General features: G+C 35.2%; 1 protein-coding gene across 1 annotated transcript; it reads left to right on the forward strand.

The window, feature by feature from the left end:
- The first annotated feature begins 897 nt into the window (after positions 1 to 897).
- AGGF1 (angiogenic factor with G-patch and FHA domains 1) lies at positions 898 to 21,861 on the forward strand. The gene is made up of 14 exons (XM_026717799.2): positions 898 to 1,382; positions 2,789 to 2,888; positions 4,678 to 4,862; positions 5,854 to 6,000; positions 7,540 to 7,728; positions 9,661 to 9,994; positions 11,409 to 11,520; positions 12,629 to 12,680; positions 12,807 to 12,908; positions 13,143 to 13,308; positions 13,940 to 14,022; positions 15,255 to 15,382; positions 16,264 to 16,363; positions 20,668 to 21,861. The coding sequence occupies exons 1-14, from the start codon at positions 1,230 to 1,232 to the stop codon at positions 20,851 to 20,853; spliced, it is 2,037 nt and encodes a 678-aa protein (XP_026573584.2). The 5' UTR covers positions 898 to 1,229; the 3' UTR covers positions 20,854 to 21,861.
- Positions 21,862 to 22,014: the final 153 nt, after the last annotated feature.

Consider the following 22,014-nt stretch of genomic DNA (forward strand, 5'->3'; position numbering starts at 1 on the left):
AAGTATGAAACCAAAATACCCTATTCTGTAAACCTGCTGATTGCTTTTTGCATTATTCCAAAATTCATTTGGAATTATTAGAAACATCCAGGTTAAGCCCTTCATTGCTACTGATAGAAAATTGCTTTTCTCCATTCATCTTGGGTTTTGATAAAACACAAGGTACATTGAAACACCGCTTTTTCAAAAGATATCCAATAATTATATTTAAACTGATATTTTAATATGAAAAGAAAATATTCTTGCCCTTTTTAAAGGGGGAAGGTAATTTGTTGGGGGGGGGAAAGCATTTAATAATTGACACACTGGCAGTGTATTTATTACAGATAATTCAATGTATCCGAAATTGTAGTCATGTACTAAATTTTACGTGATGAAAATAATATTGTTCTTTTAACAGTGTAGCTCTACGTGTTAATCCTCGAGGCTTACCTTCTAACAAATCAAAATATTAGAAAAATAGCTTTCAAACGTATCGAATGGGTCGGAATAAATCACCAACGGACTTCGGAATCTGCAATAAGTGTAAATGCAAAAGGAAATGTCAAAGTGAGCAAAACTACTTTCTGCTACCCTGTGTCCCATGGACGTGGGTGGCATATTTCGACTCGGTTCTGACGAAAAGGGCATTGCGATCGACTGAATCTCCCTCCAGCCCAAGTGTCTAGGGAGATTCTCAGTCATCCAGGTCATGGTTGTCCCAAAGCTTTTTTTCCCTTTTCTTCAAGAGGCAATTGGACTTTTTCTTTGAAGACTTTCGCTTTTGAAAGCTGAAGAGCTGAAGAAGCGAAAGTCTTCAAAGAAAAACCCAGAAAGTCCAGTTGGCTCTTGAGAGAGAAAAAAACAAAAAGACCTTTAGGACTCCAGCCCTAAAGGGTGACGGACGGACAAATACTTTCCCGCCCTCCTCGGCCACCAAAATGCAGGCCGGGAGAAGACGCAGCTGATCCGATCCCCTTTTGGCGCAGTAAGGCGTCACTTCCTCCCTTCTCAGGAAGAGCGACGAGGCCGCCCATAATCCCCGACGAATTTTGTTATGTTTTTCTGAGGGAGGAAGACCCGCAAGGGGCGGGAGGCGGCGGCGGGGGCTGTCGCGGCTGCGATGGGCGCGAGGGTCGTTGCAGAGGCACCGGCGGCGGCGCTGCTGAACAGGCGCCGAGGTCGCTGCTCCTCCGCTTGCCCGGCTGATCGCTGAGCAGCCGCCGCGCCTCCTCGCAGGGAGAGGCGGGATGGCCGAGGCGGCCGGCGAGTCCCCGGCGGCTCCCCTGCAGGAGAAAGTGGCTGCGCTGGAAGCGGAGTTGAGCGCCTGCCGGCGCCTGCTTGAGCGGGAAAAGAAGCGGCGCTTCCGAGCCCAGGCCTGCGCGGCCAAGTTACGGAGGCAGGTAAGGCGCTCTGTCGGGAGCTGTTCGGGGAGGCCCCGCGGCTCTTGCGCTTTTTCCCTCCGGCCGGCTTCTCGGGGACAGTTAGTCGCTCTGCTGGGGCTGCACTCCTTAACCGCTCAGCTGGAGTCGCTTGTTCGTCGCCTCTGTTGAAGGGACGAGGTCCTCTGTCCACTGCCAGGCCTTGGATAGGGACAGAAGGGAACCCTGCGCCTCAGTTAGCTCTACTTCGTTTCCCTGCCAGGGAGTAGAGTCTGATAAAAATGTTGGGCTTCACTTGAACTGTCCTGGTCCAGCTTTCCCTAAGTTTTCCCTCCTTAGATCCTAGCTTAGCATCAGCCAACCTTCTCTCAACATGGCAGCTGCTCTGTATTTATTTCTGGCTTGCAGTTGCCCTGTTGACTGATTAAATGCGGTCAGATCATTTTTGACTCTTGGTGGCTACATACATCCCCCACCTCACACACACACACTTTATGATCTATCTATCTATCCCTAATACTTGTTGTATTCCAGAGGAAGTTAGGCTTAGACATAAGTTCTCTCAAATAGTTCAGAAGATTGGTTAAGGACTCTCAGTAGTCTTTCAGAGCCACGGAACAATAAGAATCTATTAAAAAGAGGGGGGAAAGCAAGCCAGTGTGATGGATGAAGGATGAATTACAGGTAGTGTTTGATTTCATTCAATGACCATTTGAAATTACGATGCTGCTGTAAAAAATGACTGGCAAGTGATCCTTGCACTTATGACTACTGCAGAATCCCTGTCATGTGATCAAAAGTCAAGCATGTGGCAATCCACATTTACATTTGCAAAAGTTGTAGTGTCCTAGGTTCATGCAGTCACCTTTAGTGACCTTCCGGGGACTTCTGATGAGCAAATTCAATAGATGGAAGGTTTTGTTTTGGGCTCAGTTTTTTATTTCCTCCTCCCTTTAATTAAAGAGAATAGACACAAAGACAAAAGCAAAAAAGAAGCACCCAGCAATAAAAATATTATATACAGAACAGCTTATATATACAAACAAAGTTTAAATTAAGTTTGACTATAATTTTCCATATCTAGTCCACCTCTGTAAGCAACTCTTTCATATATTGCAAGTAACATTAGAACTATATGCCATAAATATATCTTTCCAGGGATGAGGGCCAACCCCATTACTCTTAAGCAGAGCATGGAAAATCCGTTTCGGTTGTTCAGTGGTCAATTTCTAAGTGCTAGTAATTCAATAGAATGTATTTATCTGAAAGTATTAAATTTTGTCTGACAGTCAAATTGACATGCATACCCAGCAACACTTTCCCCCCTTCCTATACAAAAGAGGGTCAATTTGAAATATCTTTTTTTAAATACATCATACTAATCTATGTTGTGGGTTTAATTTTTAACTGCTTACTTTATTTTGTAGGTTGAAAAACTTGGTAAAGTCAGCAATGGTGAAAGAAATGAGAAGAAAACATTTACTGTAGAAGTGCAAACTGAAGACTCTGCTGCATGGTTATACACAGGTAATAGGAAATAGTAGAAATCTTATGAAGATTCAAAATAAGGGGTCATTGCTCTCTGGGTGGTTTTCTAGCATTGTTTGCTAGCACTGATGATGTTAACCTAGTTTGGGTAATGAAATGTCTGCAAAAAAACAACCAAACTCAGAGAACAACAAGGAGCTCATATTTCAACCCTGAGCTACAAATATTCTCCTTTATTAGATTCAAAATAATCTTGTGACTATTTGATATTGATACATGCCTGTTATGTTTGCCTTGCTGATAAAGTATTTTGTCCTAACCAATAGAAAATGTTCCAAGTTGGATTATTACAGTTGGCATTTATTATTAAAAACCTTGTTATGAAATTATTTAGACAATAAGCTTCTAGTGTAACTTAAAAACAATATTTAATTACTTCCTGTGCTGTCCAGACAGTTTAGAGTTAATGGGATTTAGGGTAGTTAGTTAGGATTTGAGAGCTGTCCCCTTAAGGTAATGCATCATGGTAAATGTAGTTAAGGTATCCTGGGAAATGTAGTCCATGTCATTTGGCCACATCTGTAAGCCTGATTGGTCACTAAATTGACTCTTGTTGGGTTGGGGGAGGCTCCCTCACTCTTGCCTGAACACAGACTCATGGTGGCAGCTTTACCCCCTGCCTCTGTGACTATGGGATAGAAAGATTAATATCATTTACACTACGATTTCAACTATGTAAATAATTGGACATTAGATGCATTTCGACATAACTGTGAGTCACCTTGAGGATACCTAATATAATCCAATAGAAGAAACTTTGTAAGGAAGAATTTGTAGAGCTATTTATTCAGCAAGTGAATCTTTTTATTCAGCAAGTGAATCATAAGACAGAATACTTCCCATTACAGACTGAAATACGTACGTTAGTTGAAAAGAAAAAAGGGATCGTGTGGGGGGAAGAGAAAGTAAAAGCAAGTTTAATGTGTTTAAAATTACAGTTCTTATCATTACCAGCTATCATGACAAAAGTTCAATCAAGTAACTAGATATGATACAATTTGAACCAATCAAAATCAACCCTGCTTTTTTAATTATCTATTTGGCTATATAAATTCATTATTAATCCCTGTTATATCTTTGGGTTTAATATTTTGTCCAACAGTAAAGATTCATAATAATATACTTTTAAAACTAAAAAAATAAATGTGTAATAAATGTAACATTCCAATTTGCTTATCCCCTAGCTTCTACCTACCAAGAGAAGCTATCAAAATCAATTGCTATCAAAACCAATGTTTGGGTTAAAGCTATTCCCCAAGGCAAATCCACCGAGGAAAAATCACTTTTAGGTGTTCACAATTATTGGAATGTCTGTATAGTTTTCTTGTGTATCTTTGAATACTCTAGAAGGGTCAATAGTCTCAATATTATACAGAGCCCTAGCAAAGCCAGATTAACAAAAGTCTGTATTTTTTGCATGCTTTGGTGCTATTTATATGTGTGTTTATATGTGTGTTTGTGTGTGTATCTATATCCGTCTGTCTATCTTGTCTTAAAAGATTAAAAGACTAAAAAGATTTCCAAGCGGGTTTATAAATACCAAATTACTGTACGTTATTATTTTGTGATTAAATAATGCAGTAGAAATTAAATTGAGAAGTAAAAGCCTCCTTAGAAGTCAATAGAATCTTACTTTGGTATTTAAATTGTGATGGACTTTAATGCATGAACACTAGGAAATGGGAAATATATATATATATATCAATAAAATGAATATTGTCTTGTATGTAAAATAGTTTTTCTAACTCTTCACTCTAATTTTTAACAGATTATTACTATCATAATTATTACAACTGTTCTGAATTATCCAGTGACCCAGTGCAGCCAAATAACAATAATGAAATATTGAACTCAAATTGTACAGATCATTTACAATTAGACAATCATTTAGATGTTAAAGACAGACAGCACGATGAGCTTGAGGAACAGGGCAACATATTAAATAATGTGCAGGTAAGATCACTTATTTGTCAAATTTATATATGTTTTCATCCAAAAATTGTTTGACATATTTCATTGTTCATGTCATTTTTCTAACATCTTTTAAAATACTATATTTTTTGCACTATAAGATGCTCCGGAAGTTAAGGCGTACCTAGTTTTGGGGGAGGAAAACAAGAAAAAAAATGATGCATGAAAAAAAAATGTTTCTCTAAATAAACTTAAAAACTCTTTTAATTGTAGTTGTGTATTATGGATGAAACACATGCCACTAAGTGCATCTTCCCTCCATATTGATCATTATTGCTATAATCTTAAAATAGCCTTATAGTCTATTTTAATTGTGGAGCGATTGTGTCTGCATAGGCAATGGTTAGTAATGAAGAGATGAAATATTTTTAAAAATTCTATTTTTAGTGAGTTCAGCAATAACATCAGTTCATTTCAAAAATGGATGGAGTTAATTTTAGCAACACTCACTACTTTCTAGTCTTTTGGAACTTAGCAGAAAACTATGAATAAAATTATTTGGGAAGCTGCTACTAAATTTTGTTTGCGTGATTCGGGAGACTTCTAAGAATTACAAACAGAAAAGTTTGGAGTAATTTTAAAATATTTTATTCTGTAAAATAAACATCTTTTTTACAGTACTTTTCTACAAGTTTGTATAACTCTTTTAGTATGATTTAAAAAAATATTTTATATGGAACATTTATCTTTTAAAAAAGATAAGATGTAATCCACACATTACTGTGTTATGTTAGAGAATCACACACAAATAATTTATAATAAAAACATGAAATTGGTTGCTCTTACAAGCTAACAAATTTAGCAGATAATACTTTGGAATGAACATGGAATTAAATCTATCATATAGAATGAAATCTAAACTTAGTTTGGTGAATCCTTTATAAAGTTAATATAAAATAAAGTTTGCAAAATAAAAGTTGCAATATACTACATAACATAATTTATCATGTTCTATTGTATTTCTTAATTCTAGAAATCAAAAGATGTTTCATTAACAGAAGGCACATTAGCAGAAAGTCTGCGAGCTGCTGCAGAAGCTGCTGTATCACAAACAGGATTTACATATGATGAAAATACTGGGTTATATTATGACCATAGCACTGGATTCTATTATAATTCGGTAAAGTTTTTTTACATTGAAGTTTTCATTGTTCACCTAAAGTATGTTCTTATGAGTAAATTTTAACTATTAGAATATAATAGCAAATCATCAAATTAAGCATGTTTGTTTTGAAAGTAATCAGCAGTTCTATTTAACAAAATGGGTTGACTAAAAACAGGGCTTGTGTATCTTGGTTTGTGAAAAGGAGGGATTGTAAAAGTATTATGAGAATACATATGGGGTGACATGCCTCTGAAATTTGTTTCAGCAGATACTAGAAAATATTTTCAAGGGCCTCTACAAATGCATAATTCATGAATTGTCCCCCCTTAAAGTGGCATGTTGGATTGCTTTGGATTACAGAAGGCAGAGGGGCATTGAATTCCAGTAGGGTGGTCCCATGTAATACTCATATTCTGGGATCAGCGATGCAATCAGAAGAAGAGTTTAATGTAACAGTGTCAATTAAACATTCTTAAATGTATATTTTAGGACTAACTTAACAATGCCAAATAAAGTACTGATTTTCATTGAATTATAACAAAAACCTGGAAATACAGAAACTAAAATATAGCATCCAGAATTGTGCTAAATGTATTTACATGAAAAGTTAATTCATCCAAAAATGTTGAACAGATGGCAATAAAAGTCAGACTTGTTTTAATAATAAAGCTTTATTTACAAAGATTATGTACCCATTTCGAACTTGAAGGATTCTAAGAAGTATATGTATTATATGTACTTATAATAAGAAATACATTCAAAGAAAAAATATAGTAAATGGGGGGGACAAAAAATAAGAGATGAAGAAAAAATGATTATTTTTTCTATCTGCTTTTTCTTTGTCTCTTTGTTTCTTTGTCCTTTCCTCTTCACATTTTTTTCTTTGAATGACACAGTCAACGTAAACAAAAGTACAAAAAACTGCAGGAAGGATGGTATTATACTTAACAGTTACACATTTGGTGCCAGCAATTCCGTACCAATTAGGACTTAGAGGCCTTCTAAAATTCCCAAGTTTTTATAAGCTTCAAAAAGTCGATGATAGTAGAAACAATCCTTGCCTTAGGGGGCAATCTGTTCCAGGTATTCACTTGGATTGGGCAGACAGAATCTGTCTGAGGTAAATGGTTTTGTAGATATTTGAGCTACAAAGGGCTTTATGAAAACTAGTTCTTTGAATTCTATTATGAAATCTGTTTATACATGTAGTGAAATTATTATATGATATACAATAATTGTTTACGTATGATTTTAAAGAACAGTCTTATGTAAATTACAGTAATTCATACAGATAGAAGACAAAAAGACACAAGTGATATGTGTTACACAAACAAAAGTAGGAATGTTGCCATTACTTTACTTGCACTTCTGGAATTGTTTGAATCAAATGACATCATTTTAAAAATAAAATGCTTTTATGGATTATATCTCTTGCAAAGTATTTTTATCAAATGTATTACCATGTGTTGTTTTAGTATATATCTGTCAAACTACATAGTAACTTGTAGAAAATACCAGATGTGAAGCTATGATGCATATTTAACTTTATTAAAGGAAAATCAGCTGTATTATGATCCAACCACTGGAATTTACTACTACTGTGATGTTGAAAGTGGCCGATACCAGTTCCACTCTCGAGTGGATCTGCAGTCATATGGAACTGAAACTCTTCAGAGCAGCAGAGACAGAAAAAGTAAAAAGAAACGAAAAGATGCAGATTGCTCTAGGACAAATGAGCATAAGGTATTTACTTAGCAAATGATTTTTAGTTCATAAAAAGGCAGCTTGTGGTGCATAAGTATAATAATCAAATGATAATTAAATGCAGTAAAATAATATTTCCTGTTGGTAACATTTATTTATCTCCTGTGTATGTATATATATCTGAGCAATTGTGGTGTTCACTCACACAGGCATCCGTGCTCTGAGAGAAACTTGTGTTCAGCAGGCATAAATCTTGCATTTTTAGTTAGCCCTATTTAATTCTATGACTCTTTTTGCTAAGTGAGTATGTGTAAATTGCTGTTATGTTCAGACTGGATGTTTATACCCATTTATTTGGGGTTTATGTGTGAAAATTGGGATCCTTCTATAGTTAAACTGGATCAGTAGAGACCTTCCTTCTGAACTGAAAGCATAAAAAACCTATGCTTACTATGTAATAAGATCCACTGAATTCAGTGGCTCTTACTCCAAAGTGTATTATTGACTCAATTGAATTTGCCCTTCCACAGATAATAATTTGAGAAAAAAAGTCTTCCCTTCAGGAAAATATGGTGATTATAATTTGAAATACAGAGCAGTTATGGCAACAGTTATTGTATATTTGATGTCACAATAATTCAGTGAAGCGTCATTTGTGGCTTTCCTTCTGATTATCTCAAAGCCAATTGGAACTGATAAAGATGTTTCTTTTTGGAATACTCAGTTGGACTATGCCCCCCAAAAAGCCGTACTTCCCAATAAAATTATTTTGATGAATAAAAATTTTTTATACTGATCATTGGGAGGAAATTTGATTTATTTCTTGCTTTTTTGCCTTTAGATAGATTAAGGCAGGTTATTTAGGTGTAAATCATCAGAAATTATCTGTTCCTACAGATAATTTACAAAATACACTTATGGGCTCTGTATATTACACTTTGTCCTAAATTATGCATCTTCTGCTTTGAGGTAAGTAATTTTTGGCCTTAACAATAAGTAAAATGAGTGATAGATAACAAGTGGTAGATAAAAAAGGATGGACTCACTGAAGCAGTAGGCATGAACTTAAATGGACTCCAGAAGATGATAGAGGACAGGAAGCCCTGGAGGAACGTTCTCCATGTGGTCGCGATGGTCGTACATGACTTCACAATTGACAACAAAAAGATAAAACAAGGAACTTAAATTGCTTATGGCTTCATTGTAAGAATTTGTATCCATAAAAGTGAATATAAAATAAATTAGCAGCAACCCAGCAGCAGTGAAGCAGGCACAATTTCTTTCCTTTGGGAATTATAGGTCCTGGATTTTGGATGCATTTTATAAGTTAGCCATCTGAGGTACCTTGGTTGAAAACTGTTGACAAAATGCAGCATGTTGTCCAGTTAAAGATTATGGGAATAAGAGTTTTAGTAGTATATAGGTAGATAACCATAAAACTAACAAAGAATTGACAAAACAATGGTTGACAGTCTTTCTCCCATAAAAAAACTATCCTGACAATTCTATCCAGAATGTAATAGATTCACTTCTGTAAAAGAAACAATTGGTTTTGTCCTTCTCTTTGGTCAAGTAATTCAGTTGGAGCTGTATGGTTTTTTTCCCAAGAAAAGAAATTAAGAGATTGTTGAGATGAAAACAAATTTAACTGTTTTTCCTGGGTTTATTGACAGAATTTAGAAATGATGCTTAGTTGGCCAGCTATTCTAACAGACTACTGAATGAAAGGAAAATATAGGAAATGCATTGGGGGCAGAAAGCAGGAGGAAAGTGACATCCCCAAGTGCAAGGCACAATTTGTTTAAAAAAGAAAAAAAGTGTTGACGGTAGTAAGGGAATGCAACCATTATATTTTGCCATAATTGTTAAAGCGGTCAAAGTTATTTCTCATTATCATGCTATATAATACTGTGTTTGTGTATGTGTGTAATTTTACAATTTAACTACATTCCTTTTTCTATAAATCTTCAGATTCTGAATACAGAGGAGCAAAAATCATCTAGCAATCTGAATTGCCTTTTTGCCCCTAATGAACCAAGTTCTCCAGGAGAGGAAAAATTTCCAGATTTGAAAAAGGCTAAAGTGGATGTTGATACAAGAAACACTCAAAAGACTAAGGAATCAGTTACTGCCAATGGAAGTAGTATAAACTCAGAGTTTACTGCTAGTATAGAAGACAGTAAAACAGATACAGAAAGTGAACCAGAAGAAGGTGAAATCACAGACACTGAACAGGAGGAATATAGCAATGCAACTGAAGTGACAAGTGAAGAAACTGAAAATTCAGAAGATATGGACAGTGAAGGTGAATGAAAGGTTTTTATAAAGGATATTTAGGAATAATATTTGCAGATCAGGAACGATAAAAAAATAATTGTCAGAAAATTGAATTATACACATTTGAATGCAAAACTGTCAAAATCAGACTCTTCAGTGAAGTCTATAAAATAACCCAATGTCTTGCTTATGAATCCATAAGGAGAAAAATATATCAAGTAAAAACCTACTGGGTATATTGTTGTTTACATGGATTTTGATAGAAAAAAGTAAACACGGACTTGAAAACACATGTTCAGAAAAACTTTTTACACGCGGATATAAGATGCTTATTGATATAAATTAGTTATTAAGGTGGTAATACTCTTTAAAAAGTATTTAAAGTTCACAAAAAGTTCAATAACATTTAGTCTGCTGCTGAGAAAAAGTATAACTTCTGTTTTGATCCAGACTGCTCCAGAAAAATAAGACAATCGAAGTAGTCTTTGATTTACGACCACAGTTGAGCTAAAAATTTCTGTCGTGAGACATTTGTGAATTTTGGCCCATTTTATGGCCTTCATTGCCACAGCTGTTAAGTGAATCACTGCAATTGTTAAGTTAGTAACATGGTTGTTAAGTGAATTTGGCTTCCCCATTGATTTTGCTTGTTAGAAGGTCGCAAAAGGTGATCACGTGATTCTAGGACACTGCAAAGGTCATAAATATGAGTCAGTTGCCAAGCATCTGAATTTTGATCACATGACCATGGAAATGCTGCAACGGTTGTAAGTGTGAAAAGCAGCCATAAGTCACTTTTTTCAGTCACTAAACGTGGTAACTGAATGGTCACTAAACGAACTATTCTAAGTTGAATGCTACCTATACAGCTTTTATTAGTTTGTTGACTTCTAAAATATAGACTCTTAGGGTTCATCCATCTTTCAATTACTACCATTAAATGTTAACTAAGAAGCAATGTAGCTGAATGTTCAAATTAACAAGAGGTGTATTACAAATGCATTTCCCATAAGAAATTTTTCCTGTCAAATACAGCAGCTTTCTTCATTGCTGTTTTCACTTAATCTAGCAAAATTATGACTTCAGTTTAGGATTAGCACATTGAAATGATGACCTGTTCTCTCTGTTGCTTTAGTTACCCTAAGATTATTTTAATTGTACTAATCCTTTTTTTCCCATATATGCATGTAACCAAGGTGTATCTCTCTAGAGTTACATTGATGGCTACACCTTTAATGGCTACACCTTGGGAAAAGAGGTTTGTCAATTTTTCTCTTATAGAGATGGTTGCTTTATTCATATTTTAATTTTTACATAGTTTTTGCACATTTTGTATATATAAATGGCTGAAAATCAAATGTATTTTCTAATTCTCTTTTGGGGATGCAGATTGCATAATACTGGAAAGTTTCTCTTTCTTAGACTTATATTTATTTATTTAGATGAAGACAAGATCTGGCCACCTTGTATCAGAGTGATTGTAATTAGGTCACCAGTACTGCAGATGGGATCTCTGTATATCATCACAGCTGTGAAACCAGCCACAATTGGAAGGTATCACACAATTGTTAGATGTCTAGATTTCTTTGTTAATTCCATCCTGTTTATTCATATTTGTAATGTTTTTAATGATCATCTTTAATTAAGACTTCATTTTGAATGAACCTGATTTCGTGCATAAGTATTGATTATAATGAATGTGCTGATTTACTGTTAAGTCAGATTTTTTCATTTTCATTAAAATACACACACAAAAACAGATGCATGTATATGTAACTGTGTGTAGGACGTGCACTGAGGAGATACAGATGAAGAAAAATGTCCTCAAGTTATGTCCACATTTCTTCTTTTTTCTTTCCTTACTGCTGCTTAGATAGAGACTCTTATCCTTGCATAAAAGGTATTTGCATCCATTGGAGTTGGGATTTTTTTTTTCTTTTTTGTAATTTCCACCTTTTCTCACTATAAGCCGTTTTGGTGGACTCTTGAATCTGGTCTGCTGGATATGAGAAAATCAGCATTTTGTGTGTGTGTGTGGTGACTATATGAACGTTGCTCCTTTCTAATAATAATCCCTTCTAAGTCCACTGATGGACTTACTTGATGTCTCTGGACAATATTGCCAATAACTGTGTTCTGATGGGCATTTCTAACAGTGTTGGATGAAATTACTGTTTAATTCAGATTTACACTAGGGTTTTGTAGAAAGTTATGAAAATAACTAGATTCAAATGCTTCACTGTGAAGTGGGGAAAAAAATCAATTTGTACCTGGACACAGGCAAACTTTAGAGCACCTTCTCTAAGCCTATTTTGATGGAACCAGGGTGTACCGTTCATTATTTAACCAAATAAAAGAGCACTAAAAGATCAGCATTTCACTTTTCTAATATGAAAGGTGCTATTTTATTAAAAATAATTTTAGCCTCAAAATTCAAAGAATTGTATGTCTAGTGCACTTACAACTCTCAAAAGGTAATTTTTAAAAAGTGTGCCTCTGGTAACCCAAAGGCTTCCAGCAGGCAAGTAAAGGAATGCTGACATATTAATGAGGGATTCTGCCAATGACTTGAGTCTGCCATCGACTGCTGAGGCTAGTCTTGCTTCTGAGTGAATTTGTATGCCATGTATCCACAGACTTTAACAATTACTTCTTTTTACAGAGAGAAAGGGATGGAACATACCCTGCAGATTCCAGAGGCCTCTGTCAGCAAGGTAATTAATTCTTAAGGTTTTTTATGAAATTGAAAAGATGATTACAGCAGGAAAAAAATGGATTTATTATATTTTAAATGCTTTGCAATATTTATGTACTTGCTATCAAAATATTTTTTCTGTTAGTTTCATGTGGAAGTATACTTCGATCATGAATTGCAAAGTTATGTTCTTGTGGATCAAGGCAGTCAGAATGGCACTGTGGTTAATGGAAACCAAATTCTGCAGGTGAGTATAACAATGCGACATGCTCCTGACTGATTTTGTTGATCCCTGGCTTTGCCCAGCACTTCAAATGGCCACTTCTCTATCCTTTCTGCTCAACTGGGACACTGCTAAATGCATGTTTTGCTGTGTCACAAACTTCCCTCCCTGTACCTTTCTCTCTGAAGTAATGGTCCCAGGCTCTTTTGTTAGTATTTAATTTTCTGTTTTCCAGTTCTCACATTCATTTATTTACAGCCTAAAACAAAAAGTGAGCCCCATGTTCTGGAACACGGTGATGAAGTGAAGATTGGAGAAACTGTACTATCTTTTCATATACACCCTGGTAGTGAAACCTGTGATGGATGTGAACCAGGGCAAGTCAGAGCTCATCTTCGCCTTGATAAGAAAAATGAATCTTCTAGTAAGTAATGAAATATTATTGTTAACTTCTAAGGAAAAGTTAAAATATTATATTGAAAATAATATTGTATAATTAAGTTTAACTTAACTCAAAATCAGTAAGTAAATTGGGTAAAATCAGTAAGTCAGCCTCAAAAACTCTTAGATATAGATATGTGGACCATCCAAAGATAAACATTCAAGATCTTTTTATGAGGCAATATATTATAAAACTCAGATAGGATAGGAAGAGAATAATAGAAAGTTGAAGTCATGAAGTCTGCATGGATAAGAGTCTTGATAAAGAAAATGGGTTTATTTAATACATTAAATTTATAAGATGTCATATACTTTTGAGACTACTGAAAATACTGATGTTTAGCAGTTACTGAGATTTGCTGAAAATTGTCTTTAATATTTTAAAAAGCAGATGGTTCTTTTCAGTACTGAAGCTTTTTATATTTTTAATGCACAAAATATTCGACCTAATGGTGTTTGTCTAAATGGTGTACGCTAATGGTCTTAGCCATTGAAGGTATTATGAGGTAGATCAATATCTTGGTATAGGTGTAAGTCTAACATGGCTAATTTGATTCCTGTCTACATGCAGTAAGTTACTGGTTTGTTATTTGATAAAATCCTTTGTATTTCAGTTGTCCCTGCATTAACAAAAGAAGAAAAGGAATTAGTTAGAAGAAAAGAATTAAAACAAATACGTGTAAAATATGGCTTACAGGTAGATTTATTTTTAAATGTATTCTTAATTGATAATGCATTTTGGAACTTTTAGTCTATTCTGATATACCTCAGTTATGATCAGTTATGATAGTTATCAAGGTCTGTAATACAGAATGAGATATACTATAAATAAGAATCAGGATATCATACTAGATTGAAACTGTGGAGATATCCGCTCAAGCCCTTATTCGGTCATGGAACTCATTTAGTAATTTTGAATTAGTCCTTCTCTCACCCAAGCTATTTTATGTGTCATGGAGATATACTGCCCTGAACTTCCAAAGAAAAGGCAGGGTATAAATGCATTAATTATACCCCATTTATTAAGTGAGCATTTAACACAAATTTATAGGAGTGTTTTTTGCCTGGTTACAGGCAAAGGCTCTGACAGTGTCCACACCATCATTGTAAACATAATATTGCCTTTTAAATGGGTTCATTTTTATAGTAACTTAAGAATGTAAAAGCAGACTTACTGGATAAAATCAAGAGACCCTTCTAATCCAACACCTAACTCCTATTGCAGCTCCTTCTCAAAAACCCACAAATAAGTGGGTTTTTAAAAAAAAAAAAACTATGCGGGTGTACAGGTCATTCTTGACTTAACAATTCATTTAATGACCATTGGAAGTTACAACAGTACTGAAAAAGTGATTTATAGCTGGTTTTCACACTTTTGACTATAGTAGCACGGTCACATGATCAGAATTTGGACGCTTGACTCTGGCATGTATTTATGACTATTGCCCTGTTCCAGGGTCCTATTTCTAACCTTCTCAACTTCCTAGACTTCTGACAAGCAAAGTCAAAGGGGAAAGCCGGATTCACTCAATGACCACATGGTTCTATTAATAGTTGCAGTGATTTATTTTGCACCTGGGGCAAAAAAATGTTGTAAAATGGGGCACAGTTCACTTAACAACTGTCTTGTTTAGCAACAAAAATTGTTGCTAAATTGTGGTCATAAGTCAAGGACTAACTACTCCAATATGAATCTGAAATAAAAAGAAGAAAAACATGTTTGTTTACTCTTTATTATGCATATTTTATAAGCCTGTGCCATTTTCTATCCCTCCTAGTCATTTCTTTCTAAATTAAAAGAATATAAATGATTGTTTTTAAGATCTTTCATGCCCAATTATTTTTACCACATTTTCCTGTAGCAATGTATGTAATATATGTATTTTAAAAGTATACTTAATTTATGAGATTTATTTTTGTTTTTAAAAGAATACAGACTATGAAGTTGATAAGGTTGTAAAAAATCCGAATTACAAAGACAGAGCAGGAAAGCGCCGTGAAACAGTCGGAAGTGAAGGAACCTTTTATAGAGATGATGCTCCAGCCTCTATACATGTGTAAGTTGGTTTCTTTTATTTTACATAATTAGGTGTTACATTTATATACAATACTTCATAAATTCAATTCTCAAACAAAATCTAAAATAATTTGGCACATTACAAATATTGAATTAAAATAAGTCAAAACAACCAATGTTGTAGTCACAGTGAAGATTAAAATACATCAACATTATGGTAGATATAAATCAGGGATCCCCAAACTTGGCAACTTTAAGACTTGTGGACTTCAACTCCCAGAATGCTATGCTGGCTGAGGAATTCTGGGAGTTGAAGTCCACAAGTCTTAAAGTTGCCAAGTTTGGAGACTTCTGCTTTAAATTGGGTCTGATAAAAATTTGACATCTGCATTAATTGGAAGTCAGGATTGGTATAATATGATCAAAATAATAGGCACTTTAAAATATTGTAGTTGAATGAAGTGTTCTTGGTGCTCTTTGAGCTTAGTTGTTTCCTTGCTTTTATTACCCAAACTAGGTAACATCATCAATGCTGTAGGGAATAGGATTTGCTCTCATTCTGTACGCTAGTGGCTTGCCCTGTTAAGTGTTGGTGGGAGTGGTCTTGGTGATTATTTGGTTGGGCTGGTTACTGTTACCTTGTTTGGCAGTTCCTTGATTGGGATATTATTTCTCGATTGCTACTTTAATGTTAATCTTGGTGTTAATCTTTGCTCATCTGGATGTTGATTGTTTTGGTCATAGTTGTATGTTAGCTCTGGTATGCTGAGGTATTTCCTTGCATAAGAAGGCACATTTTATATATAAATATATTTTCAAAATAAGTAGTAAAATATAACCCCGATCTCTTCCATTATTGAAAAATTTAAACAATTATTATTCCAACTCCCCATTTCCATATTTGCTGTTTTACTTTTGAAGGGAAATTAGTGAGAACAACAGAGGACACAAACTATTGAAGAAGATGGGATGGAAGAAAGGAGAAGGACTTGGAAAAAGTGGTGGTGGAATAAAAGATCCGGTAGGTGTTTTTTTTTTTTTCAGTGAACAATCCCATATAAATAATACCTTATTAATTCTGTTTTATTTGTCAAAAAAGAACCGTTAAAAATCAGTAGAATTTATTTTGAAGTACACTTGTGCTGTAGAATGCACCTTATCTTGTAAACCTCTCCAGACTTACCATATGGGATTTTTGAGCGCACACGGGTACTCAGTATGGTATGAAAATAGCAATGCCAAATTATGAGTTGAAAAGGACCTTGGAAATCACTCCATGCAGCCCCTTCCCCAAGTGCAAGAAACCAGCACCATCACACCTGGAACAGCACATGGTCAACCTCCAGTAAAGGGCAACTCATCCTCTCCTGAGGCAGCCTGTTCCATTGTTTAATTCTTATCGTTAAGACTTTTTCTTGGTGTCCAATGGTGTCCAATGAAACCTACTTCCTTGTCATTTAAACCTGTTGGGTTTTTATGCTGTTTTTTGAAGGAGCCTGAATAATTCTGCCTTGCCTTCTATATGATAGTCCTTTAGATGCTTCAGGATAACAATCATATCCTTCTAGGTTTTTTTTTTCTCCAATCAAAATGCAGTCAACTGTTTGGCAGTTACTAGATACATAATCTGATTGATAATTAATTATCATAATTAATTTTTGAATTACATAAAAAGTCAATACAGGTAGTCCACACTCACTACTTGCTCAGTGACCATTTGAAGTTACAGTGGTGCTGCAAAAATAACTTTATGGCCAATTTAAAACTATTTACAACCCTCAGTCACATAATCACAATTATAATCACTACTGAATCTGTGGGGCTTTTTTTCATTGTTTAGCTCATTGCAGTGCAGAAAGAAAGGGACTATAAGAGAGTAAACAATTTACTCTTCTGTCCCCTGAAAACAAAGCAATCCCACCAGCCTGGAGTTGAGAGCTACAGGTACATTATTGAAATAACTTGTATCCTCTTGAAATCTCTCCAATCTCTCCACTTCTACAAGTGGGGAAAGTTCTGGAAAAGAACAGCCTTCAGAAATTGCTTGCTTTCCCAACATCCCCTCACAGAATGGAGACATTGGAGAAGGGATTTGAACAGGATAGGATAGAATAGAATACTTTATTGGCCAAGTGTGATTGGACTTTGCATATGCCCTCAGTGTACATAAAGAAAAATAAAATAAAATATATTCATCAAGAATCGTAAGATACAACACTTAGCGATAGTCATAAGTTACTAATTAGCAATCAAATCATACAAAACAATATCAATTGTAAAGTTACAGGCAACATGGTTATATCACGTGTGAAGAGATACGTAGTAGGAAGGATGAGAATAATAATAGTAATACAGTCTTAGTAATTTGACAGTGTTGTGGGAATTAGTTGTTTAGCAGAGGAATGGCATTTGGGGAAAAAACTGTCCTTGTGTCTAGTTGTTCTGGTGTGCAGTGCCCTACAGCAATGTTTTGAGGTTAGAAATTAGAACAATTTATGTCCAGGATGTGAGGGGGTCTGTAGATAAATTCACAGCCCTCTTTTTAACTCGGGCAGTATACAGGTCCTCAGTGGAAGGCAGTTGGTAGCAATTGTTTTTTCTGCAGTTTTAATTATCTGTTGGAAGTCTGTGTCTGTCTTGTTTGGTTGCAAAGCCAAACCAGACAGTTACAGATGTGCAGATGACAGACTCAATAATTCCTCTGTAGAACTGAATCAGCAGCTCTTTGGGCAGTTTGAGCTTTCTGAGTTGGCACAGAAAGAACATTCTTTGTTCTGCTTTTTTGATGACATTTTTGACGTTAGATATCCATTTTAAGTCTTGAGATATGATAGAACCTAGAAACTACTACTGTTGATACTGTGTTGTCTAATATTGTAAGAGGTGGTAGTATAGGAGGGTTTCTCCTAAAACCTACCAGCATTTCTACGGTTTTGAGTGTATTTAGTTCAAGATTGTTCTGTAAATTGTTTGGGTAGCAAGCCTGCGGCTCCCAGTCTGGACTGCTGGCACCATTGCATTGTTTTCAGTGTGTACAAGACAGCAAGCAGCCACTGTCCTTTCCAAAGGGTAGTGGAATGGGTGGGAGGCAAATGAAAGCTGAAAGTGTGAAAGTTTCACTGCCTAGTTTTGTCTCTTTCCAGACAGAAAGCACAGTTGCAGTCATTTAGCCATTAGCTTTGCTTAACTGTGGCGTTGCTGGTCCCAATTAGGGTTGTTAAGTAAGGACACTTATAACCACTTAGGGCTTAACATAAACTAGATTTTAGCCCCCCAAAACCTTGGGCATACAATCTGCTAATTACCTAGGTTATCAGAGGCATATATTTTCTACCATCACAATTCCTTTGGAGAAGAGCCTAAGATTTTCTACTGCTTATTCAAGTACTGCTAAGCCTCTATATCTGCCACCAAGAAGTTCAGAAATTCAGCTGGCCAATTCTGAGCAGGTCACGATTTATCCAGGCTGAAACTCTAATAACCATTTTAATTGCTTGTGGTTTCATCTGGGGAAAAACTTCAAGGGTTTTACAAGCAAGTACACTATGATGTCTTGCCCATCCTGTTCCCTGTGCCCATATGCTCGGCTTATCTTCTTTCTGCTGCCACACATAAATTCAGGTGCAAGATACTTGGCTGCCCTCCATCCCTCTCCATGATCTCCCAGCACCCTCCTTCACCTGTGGCTACCAGTCTCCTGCCATAACCTGTTATCTGCCCCTCCTTACTTGCCCAGTGTCTTTTGTTCCCCTCTGTTTCACTGCTGCTGTGTATGGCACACCCAACCTTATCTACTTGCTCTCCATCCCATCTTTTCATGACCTTATTCTCCATTACATGCACTTTACTGCTGTTGTGTGCAAATATTTATGGTTTTGTATTTTCTTCTGTTTTCCACACCAGAACAGCTCTGTTCAGAATGTTATATGTTATGTTCAGGCATAGATTCTAGTCTCTGCCTGAACATAATGCATGCTTTGGACAACTATTGCTTGTTCCATGCATGCAACATTTTGTAATCCCTACTCCTTTTCAGTATTAAAATATCTGTGATTGGATGAGCAAACTATTCCAATGAGATGCTTTTACAATGTGCAGGAATAATAGCAAAGCATATCTTCAATCATTAAAACGAAAGCTCCATTTTTTGTAAGGTTGGTGCAGCTATCTCTCAACAGCTGTAGTAAAGTAGTTGTGCATTTGTATACATGCAGAGTCATCTGTGTGAACCTTTTAAAATACCATATATGGTGTTTTAATAATTGAAGTTGACATTATACATGATTGTTTGCTTTGCAAAATACCTCTTTCAAATGTTTTGCACAATCCTACACAGGCATATGGAGTTAGGAATAATTGCCATTTTTGACCAAATGTAAAGTTTTGCTTTAAAAGCAGAGGGTTCTAGGCACAGATGTCATATGAAATTGTATTTGCAAGGATATAGTTTCTGCACTGTAATACATTTACTGGAACTGATAAAGCAAACAAATTCAAATTTCTCAGTTCTCTTTTCATTTTTACTGCTTACTAACAAGCCTAAGAAACATGATATGCATGCATGATACGCATGCTTGTCTTGCTAACATGATATGCAACAGGGTTAAGAAATTAAGAAATCTGGTCTGAAACAGCATTAAGACACAAGGATGGTTACATTTGGAAAAAGTCTTTCAAACTGTAAAAGCTTTGTCAGAGGTGTTCAGACCTGATCATTATGAGGGAAAGTGGGAATCTTAGTGTCTGAAGAGTGGCTGCTAAACTCACATTAGGCATAATTAAGTTGTCTTAAGAAAATTGAAAGTTTTCCATGTACGATAAAATTAAATGGTGAACTAGTAGTCCACTTGATTGAAACATATACTTGAAATTTGACATGGCATATTTACTTGCTTTGTTAAAGCAAATTAGCCTTAGAGACGCTTGAATATACTGGAAATTTATCGATTAATATCTGATCTTGGAATATACTTGATAAAATATAAGTATACTATGCAGTGTGACTTCCCCATCTTCCTCCCTCCCTCTCTATAGCCTGAATATATTTTGAGAATGTGGCCAGAAGAACAAAGTATGTCAGGCCATATATTTCTATATGTTATTATATTTTCCCGTTGGCCATTTGGGGGGGTCTTAGTGCCCCAAAAGACAGATGGCCTTGTATATGCAAAGCATGAATACACACCAACAGTACCTTAATATTTTAGCAAAGTAATAAGAGCCAAGTTCTGCACACAACAGTGTTTTTCCATGTCTAAAAAAATAATTAAAATTATAGCATGTATATTTATTGAATCTAATTTATAAAAATTCAATGTTTAACAGATCAAACTTGAGTTACACAGAAAGCATGCAGGCTTAGGTGCAAGTATGCCTATTTCTGCTGAAGAGATTCAGATCATCAGTACCAAAAACAAAAGGAACTGGGAAAAAGCGAGAGAAAGATTTGCAGAAACGTTTCAGGATTCTAAAACACTGCAAAAATGCACTGAAGAACCTAACCCAAATTAGAAGAGCAGCAGAATTAAATTCATAATTTGTTAGCTTGTTTATGTAATTATGGTTTTTTACCTTAAAGGTGGAAATGTTATTTGTTATATATTAACTGCTATATATGCTCACTTAATTGTAAAGCACTGTTATTGTACATGTTGATTTCTTTCTCTGACACCAATTTTAATCATAAGATGTGCATGGCCTAAAGTGGTCCAGTTCTTTTTGAAGAGTTTTCGAAGCAAGTATGAGGATAATTCAGGATTTTTTTTTTATTCTACCACTTTGTTGAAATAGTTAATTTCTGTAACGTTTTTGATTCCTCATGGATCTCAAAGGAGTCTGGTCTGATGAAACAGAAAGCAAGAAATAAGAGCCAAAAGAAAAGCAATACTGATGCATCTCACTTTCTTAAAATGAAATCAATAGATTTTCTAAAATTAGACAACAATTCTGTTCTAAATGCAATATTACTATTTTTGGTGAGGAAATAATATACAAAAGGCCATACAGAAGGCCTTATTTTCTTCCGTGAAGAAGGGTTGTACATCAAGCTTCTAGTATTCTATTCAGGTAGCATGTTTAGAAAAATGATACTATAGTCTGATCTTTTGTACTTTTTAGAATTCAGAATTACACAGTTCAGGGGCTGAACTATTATAAAATTCAGCATCTTTCTGGATTCAAGTATTGTTTTTGATGACATGCAAGGATGTTTCTACTCCAGTTTAGCTTTTTCAGTATGCAGGGAATTTTGAGGTAGAAAATGCAATCATAGATTTGGAAGTGGCACGGTCTTAGGACTTTGGTACCATAAACTAGTCCTATATAGATGAGCCCTATTAGCCTTCTTCAGTCTGTATTGCCACATACCTTAAGATTTTTAATAGACAAACACTATTTATTAACCTCTGTCCATTGCTGGCAATGGAATTTAGGCTGGATTCTATTTTTTTCTCCATTTTTCTTCAAGGTAGAGACTGAACATCTATTTATTGAAATGTTAATAAACATGCTTTCAAAAGATGTGCTGTGAATTTTTAACTCACAAAAAAGATAAACAAGAAAAATTAGATAAAATTTCATTTATATTTGTGTTTATGGATATTCTCAGTCATCCAGGTTTTGTGTTTTGTAATTATAATCTGCATTGTGGGTAATTGATCTGAACAATGGCGA

This window comes from Pseudonaja textilis, chromosome 2, assembly GCF_049901715.1.
Source record: "Pseudonaja textilis isolate UNSWEBS1 chromosome 2, rPseTex1.2, whole genome shotgun sequence".
Taxonomy (NCBI): domain Eukaryota; kingdom Metazoa; phylum Chordata; class Lepidosauria; order Squamata; family Elapidae; genus Pseudonaja; species Pseudonaja textilis.